Source organism: Quercus lobata, chromosome 5 (genome assembly GCF_001633185.2).
Source record: "Quercus lobata isolate SW786 chromosome 5, ValleyOak3.0 Primary Assembly, whole genome shotgun sequence".
NCBI lineage: Eukaryota > Viridiplantae > Streptophyta > Magnoliopsida > Fagales > Fagaceae > Quercus > Quercus lobata.
Window position 1 is genome coordinate 41622369 of NC_044908.1, and position 7892 is coordinate 41630260.

Genomic DNA, 7892 nt, shown 5'->3' on the forward strand with positions numbered 1-7892 from the left:
TATCGAGACCTATCAATAATGTGGTCTTGGAAGATAGAGCCAATCTAAATCTTTGCTTTCTATCTTTCACTATTATTCTTATGCGACAAGGGGAAAAATAGAGGTTGTGGTCCTCACAGTCACAGTTAATTCTTCTCCTTTTTCAACTGTCTATCATCAAGGTTATTAGTCTTCTTCCTCTTGACTATCTGCTAGCTCCTATAGCTGCCATATATTTCTCCTTAGTTGTCTTGTTGTGTGTTTGTAAATGGAAACAAGCAAAGCTGAGGAGAAGAGGAGCTTCAAGTACAAGATGGAGGATGAGGATGAAGATGAGGATGATGATGAATATTCCAATACTGAATTAGGATCTGGAGAGGAAGAGAGAAATAAGAGAATGATGACTCCCTCTCCCTCTACCAAGAAAGGTTCCGGTAGCGGAGGAGGGTCAACGCCGCCTACTTGCCAGGCTGAGGATTGCAATGTTGATCTGAGTGATGCCAAGCACTATCACCGCCGCCACAAGGTGTGTGACTTTCATGCCAAGGCTCCGGTAGTCAGCGTTGCCGGAATCCAGCAAAGGTTTTGCCAACAATGTAGCAGGTTAGAAACCCTAGTTTTCCTATTCTTTTTTTCTTTTTACAATATAAAAGTTGAATTTCTCCCTTTTCCTATATTTTATTTTGCTATATAGTATTCTAACCAAAAAGATATAATTGAAGTTAATTAATTAAGCCCTGGATATACTATTTGTTATGGATCTTTTGGTGTATCAAAAACAACATGGCATATGAGCATGATGCATGTGTCTATATCAAGCAAAGTAAATTACAGCATTTGAGCATTTTTAGTAAGCCTAATACCAATTACTAATGCCACATGATGAAACTTTCCTTAACAAATTACACGAGAACAAGAAGTACTACTGTTTTTCCTAAACAATTACACACAATTAGTATCATTTTCTCCTACCCAACCCTAGGTCTATTCTAAACCAAACATATCCACGCGGTACACATGACTTGTAGGACTCAAAAGATAGGGATCGATGAGCTCAAAGCCATGCAATTAGTATGGACAAAAGCTTCAAAATGAACTACGCCAAGAACCCCCATTTCAACTCCTAGTTCTTGACTATTTTGTCGAAACCCGTACAGCTTAATAATGTTCGTATCTAATAATGCCTAGTGGGCCTTCTATATATAGAATTGATTTCATGGTCTAAAACTTTTAGCCTTTAGGCTTTCTGACAGTGTACTATTTGAAATCCGACAAATTAGACTTATTTGAACCATCATATTATTATTGTGTCTGTTGGATGAATGTCTCTCAAAATTTCGGTGCTATAAATTTCACCTTTTATTAGACTTATTTGAACCATCATATTATTGTTAGACTTATTTGAACCAACATATTATTATTATTTTTCGGTGCTATAAATTTCACCTTTTTTTTTCTTTAAAAGCTAATGTTATTTTATATGATGAAGCCAAATGTAATATTTGGTTCTGGGAGGACTCGTCCTTGGAGTATATAGTAATTAAGTCACACAAATTAGGATCATCCTAACAATGGATTTGAGAGTATTTCAATTGGTTTCAAGAATTAGGGTGGAGTAGAACTCATCTCTCAATTTTATAGGCCAAGTACTATACTTACTCTTAAGTCTTAACCCCATAAGCAGAGGTTTAACCCATCATCACTAAGGTGGGTCTAGAGGATAGGATATGAGAACGGGAAGTTTTTAGTTATCCATCGTTACCCAATCCAAAGATCAACTCCATCAGTGTTCATAGCTCATATACTTAGAGAAGGATTAAAGATGGAGTTTCTCTTAATTATACAAGAAATTTAAATAGGACATTAAATAATCAAAATATAATATCATTCAATCATTCAAGATTAGCAGAAAAGAAGTTTGGCCAGCTTTGAAACTCACATACGGCCTCTTAGGTTAGCATACACAAGCTCGTACCTTGTGCATGTGAGGTTCTCTTCTCTAGAAAAAAGCTTTTAGCAAATGAGGGGGGGCAATGGTGAAGAAAAGGCTATACAAAGTTATAGATGTCATCACCCCCCTCGGGTTGATGACATCTATAACTTTGTATCCTCCTTATTTGATTAATGGAGTTTCATTTTTGATCAAGGCAAAGTTCCATAAAAAACTTTCACCTTCTTCAAAATAGAAATTACAAAGAACAAGCATTGTTTTCTAATAAGCCAATTCGTTTGAGATCCCGTAGATCAACTTTTCAATTCTCGAATGCTCAATTTTTTACAAGAAAAACATAAACTTTTAAAAAATTTCTCACCAATATAATACTTCATATCATCATTATATATAATCAGACTTATAAAACCTACACATTCAAAGATATGGAAAAATTACCTAACAAGAAATACGTGCGATTCGCAAGTTATGCACAACCCACATATGAAGTATAAAAACAAATTATGTCTAGAACAGAATGGAACTTTAGAAGTTGTACCTAAGCAAATAAGGCAAATAAACTGAAAAATAAACCAAGTTAGTAATGACTACCATCATATAAACTTAAACAAAAATATGACCATCAAATTCAAATATATCAAACAAAGAGAGAGAAACCTTACCAACAACAAATATGTGCCTTTCACAAATCACAAGTGGTGCACAATCCACATATTTGAATAGACCTTTTGTCAATAGTACAAGTATAAGACTAAGTTGCATCTAGAATAAGAAATAAGGTTTTAAAAATTTATACTTGACCAAAAAAGGGAGAAAATGTCCTAATACCTACTCAACTTTGGAGTAGTTGCACTAAAACCTCTAAAATTTTATTTTAGCAAAGTAGATAAACTTTGATACTGTACCAATAAGACTCCTTTTACATTTTTTTCCCCCCACCAATTTCACCACTTTTTGCACAAATAATTTTTTTTAAAATTGAAAATGAAGAAGTCAATGGCAATAACATAGAAGTTTAAGGGTCTATTTGTTACAATACCAAAGTTGATGTACTCTATTTGTTAGAATGCTAAAATTTATGTACTAAATTGGCTAAAATAAAAGTTTAAGGGGTATAAAGCAACTCTCTAAAATTCAGGGGATTTTGAGACATTTTACTCCCCCCCAAAAATAAAGCAAATAAACTAGAATATTAAAACTAATCGAGTTAGTAATGACTAATGACTAGCATCATATAATCTAAATTAAACAAAAATATAACCAACCAATTCAAAGATATCAAAGAAAGTGAGAAAATTTTACCAACAACAAACAACTCATGTTAAATTCATGAATCGTGGTTTTATTTCTCTTATCCCAGTTAGTAGCAACTTTATCACTTTTAATGACATGATTAAGGTAGTTGTTATCGAACAAGTTGTTAATCTCGAGAAATTATTTACTTCTACGGAGCCTTTTGTAAGTTACGCACAATCCACATATCTAAATAAGTCTTTTGTCAACCATGCAAGTATATAATTAAGACTCACAAATTTCTTAATATCAAATTCAACTAGGCATAACCCCCTACGAAAGTAAGATCTTAGATCAAGAACCCTAGACCACAATTAACTAGAACCCAAAGATGCATTAGAAACACAAAAGGGACTTAACAACGTAGTAGTAGTAGTAGTAAATAAATAAATAAAAGAGGTGAAAGTTTTTCATGAGAAAATGACAATACATTTTAGAGAAACAGAATAGAGAGTTTGAAAAATTGTCTTTATCTCTCTACTTAGAAGTGAAGTAACTTAAAAGCCCTAGGCCTTCTTATATAGAGGAGCCTCTAGGGTTTTTACTAGTTGTCCGGCTAGGGCAGTCCCTAAAAGCTCTTTTTGAACTCGAATCTTGAAATTCTTGATTTGAGATCAAACTTGGAAAACAACAGAGGTTAAACCATGCATTTGTCACATCCATAATATCAATAGCTTACATTACATTTTCACATCTATAATTTTTTACTTCATTGTTGAAAAATTAAGGTGAATATGAGTATATTGATCAATGTTTATGCAAGGAGTATTTTGGCCTTAAAACGGTTGTAGTATGTATATTTTCTCCAATGTCAATGGAAAGGTTGTTCTGACTCTTATGTGTCAAGTGCAAAAGCTTGTTTTTCTTATCTGAAATGATTGTTGGTATATACTTTTCTTACAAAATAATTTTACAAAATTTTCATAAGAGAATTATGCGAGTTATTTCAGATACTTTTCTTACAAAGTCATCTTGCAAAATTTTCATAGTCACTTATGTGAGAATTGTCTTATCAAAACACATGTCACACACAACCTGAGTCCCATCCCAATGCATTTGGTGTGCAAAGTGTCATTCCATAAATATATAAAATAAATAAATAAATAAAAAATAAAAATTTGAAATATATAGTCTATTTTTTCGTGTAGCATTGCTATGAAATTTAAATATTCTCTGTTTAATTCTCAATTTTTTAATGTTAAGAGTCTTATAACTCAATAAGTCTTCTAGTGTAAAGAGATTTAATCCCCCCCCCCCTACCCCTATTGCAACTACTTATAAAAAAATTAAAATTATAAATTAAAGAACAAAATGCATAATTTTTTTACTATAACTTTCAATTGATTAATCTTGTATAATCTTCCTCTATTCCAAATTGAAGTGTATAAATGTGTTCTCTCATACTTTCATGTGCTTCTTTTTTATTAACCTAAAATATTTTTCAAAAGATATTTTTGCATTCAATTTTATTATGAACACAAAATTTTCACAATTCCTTAAAGTAATTTTATTACTAGACTTATTCTTTTGCATTTGTAGGGTTTGGTACACTTTTTAATCTTTGTAAATAGAAAATACTTTCCAAAATCTAACACAGAATTATCCAAAAAAAGGTGTAAAATGTTTTGTGCATAGTGTTTAATTAGAATAGCTGAAAATCTTTGTCATAAAAATTATTTTGTAGAGTCAACAACAAATAAACAAAATATTTTCTACACTACACGATTTTCTTTTTGACAAACAAAACTCACTTCTCCTAGATTCAGATCTAGTGTAATAGTTAGAGTTGTTGAACCATACACTAGTAAATCAATGAGTAAGATTGAAAGTTTTTAACTCACTTTTAATGCAAATAGTGAATTAGAAATTTTTTTCCTCAAAAAAAGGCTCTCTTTTTATCTGTCAAACACAAACACACACACACACACACAAAGTTTCATGCGCCAACTCTAAGTACTGTGTGCGATCACTAGGGAAAATCTACTGTGCATTTCTTGTAGATCTAATTATCTCATTGAACCGAACAACAACAAACATTTTTTTAAAACCAATTTTAGAAATATAACTAATTAAACACGTTTTTACAAGAAAATATTTTGGGTTGAAACAAAGGAAGCACGATATATAATGAATCTTTGGTTTTGGTTATTCCTGATGTCTGAATAAATCTTGTACCCTCTTTCTTATCAATATGGACAGATCTTCCCTCCTTAATTTCCAAATGATAGAATAAATCTCCATTCTCAGCTTTTGATAGGATTGAATAAGTCTACTCCCTTCAAATAGAATTGAATAAATCTACTTCTCCAGTTTTCTAAATGATAGAATAGTTTTGCACAATGAACTTTGGAATAGGGATGAAGAAATCTTCTTCCTACGATTCATATAGGAGTGAAGAATTCTTCCCATAACACTATTCAGGTACTAAAAACGTATCTTCTGTCAATGTTGATAATTGTCTTATGAACTAAGTCTTATTACCTTGCCTTCTCAACTTCTGTAATTTGTAAGCAAGAGTCCCATACGAAGTCCATGACTACTACAATAAGAGAGTGCTTTCAAATGTTAAGAGAATAGGACGGCCATCAGGCCATGTTGATGCAATCCTTGTGAATTTTAAGATGATCAGGACATGATTAATTGTTCTTATAGTACCTTGAGTGATACGCTTGCACATGCTATTTGATGTGATTTCTATCGTAGAATTGGATCCATTCTTTTGGTTTTTCTCTTGTAGTTCTTAATCTCTAACCCTGTCCCCTTTGTAAAGTCTTTAGTCTTTGGATGTGCTTGTGTAAGTGCATTCAGACTTTAGACTTTATAGTACATTACTTGAAAGTAGTAGTTTTTCTTATTTCCTAGAACATATAAGAGCCTTGTAAGTTAATTCAATGGCATAGTATTTCCAACATTGAAGTCTAGAGTTTAAGGGTCTGTTTATTTTCGGTGTTTAAACAACAATACATGTATTTTCAGACATTTTTTTACTTACACGTATTTCCAAAAAATACAAACAATGTTACTAGAAATCTTTTACCAAACGGGCTTTAAATCTCATATTTTTGTTTGTAATTATCGAATTATCAAGAAACAAAAAGTGTAGATAGGCCACTAGACATCCTACTTTCTCTAGCTAGGTTTGCTTCTTAGTTTTTTTCCCATGAAGTTCGTGTTAAACTGTTACTCATGACTAAAGGGAGAAAAAGAAATTAACCAATAAAATAAATAAATAAATAAACAAAGGAAAATCTAGAAAAAAAAGTACCTAATAAGGAAGAAAAAGAAAATGGACTATGTTCGTTTTCCTCAATTTCTTTCTTCACGAGCATTTATTTGAAATGGTGCTTTACAGGTTCCATCAGCTAACAGAGTTTGATGAATCTAAAAGGAGTTGTCGTAGACGTCTAGCTGGACATAATGAGAGGCGTCGGAAAAGCTCATCTGAATTTCATAGAGAAGGCTCGCATTGATAAGGATTAGTAATTGGAGGAAGACTTACAAAGTGGGAGAATTTAGATTTCTCCCTTAAAATTCCTTCCGATCATTTTAAGATCTATCGGTCAAAAAAAAATCTACGCGGATGCATGCTCTCTCTCTTCTGTCAATCCTTAATTGGCTTTTCATTATGCACTATTGCTCTTTAATTTATCTAAAACATTAAAATAATTATGCCTAAAAGCATTTTGGCATGTACCATCCAATTGTGGCTAAGTGGTATTTGACTCATTGTTATATATATATAAAAGTCTACATTGCTCATATATATTGACTTTCCTTTAATGTTTTTCCCCCCTAAAGTTGTTCCATTTTAAATGAATTTCTTGTCATAAAATGATCACTCACCACTTGGGATCCACTTGCTTGATTTGAAAGTTTTCCCTCAAGAGATGGGAAGCCTTAAATGATTGCGTAAGTAAAAAGTAAAGTCTGATGGCTGTTTTAGTCCCTTTTAGGGTAAATATTTGTCACCTCTCCTTTTTACAAACACATCCAAAATATGCTAATAGAGGTGTGTTCTTCTTCCTAAGGTAGATTGTTGGACACTAATTTGATTCCCCAAACTTATCCCAAAACATGGTTTTATAATTATAACCCACTAAGCTATTCACAATTATTTGTCTTCAATGAACAGACAGCTATAATAAGGATGTAATTAATGTGATTTTATATCTTTCTCAAAGAGATACATGAATATAGAAATCATCTCATCTGTTTGATAGAAATTAAAGGATCCCATGACCATAAACTGGTTTGGGATCCCAATCCCAAGCTTGTTTATTCAGAGCATATCTAATTATTTTATAATTAAAAAATAATTTTTCGTATGTAATACAAATTGTATTTTGGTTGTTGTTTTCAATCGAATTTTAGCAAGGTTGTGAAGACTTTTCTGTATATCTAGAAAACCAATTGATTAGAATACCAAACTAAAATTAAACTGTTAATCGTTTTAAAGGGATTAGTTTTTCTGTCATTGTTCTAAAGTTAGCATGGATGGCACATCTCTATCATGTGTGCCTAGAAACAAATTGTAGATGGCATAAAATTCATTTTTAGATAGGTGTTTGAATTGATGAAAACTGAGTTATATAACTTTGTAACTCTATTTTCATCACCTCAAAACTCAAAAAATGTGGGCCCCACTGAAAACTTGATTGTTTGGATGAGT

The 7892-nt window shown here is 31.9% G+C and overlaps 1 protein-coding gene across 1 annotated transcript; it reads left to right on the forward strand.

Annotated features, from left to right (window-relative positions):
- Nucleotides 1-247: 247 nt before the first annotated feature.
- LOC115991587 (squamosa promoter-binding protein 1) lies at nt 248-7021 on the forward strand. The gene is made up of 2 exons (XM_031115395.1): nt 248-582; nt 6576-7021. The coding sequence occupies exons 1-2, from the start codon at nt 248-250 to the stop codon at nt 6691-6693; spliced, it is 453 nt and encodes a 150-aa protein (XP_030971255.1). The 3' UTR covers nt 6694-7021.
- The last annotated feature ends 871 nt before the right edge of the window (nt 7022-7892 follow it).

What these genes read in the sequence shown, in the direction of transcription:
- LOC115991587 (XM_031115395.1), top strand. Translation starts at nt 248, where the DNA reads ATGGAAACAAGCAAAGCTGAGGAGAAGAGGAGCTTCAAGTACAAGATG. An exon ending in TTTTGCCAACAATGTAGCAG is followed by an intron (nt 583 to 6,575) that starts GTTAGAAACCCT and finishes GGTGCTTTACAG; the next exon opens with GTTCCATCAGCTAACAGAGT.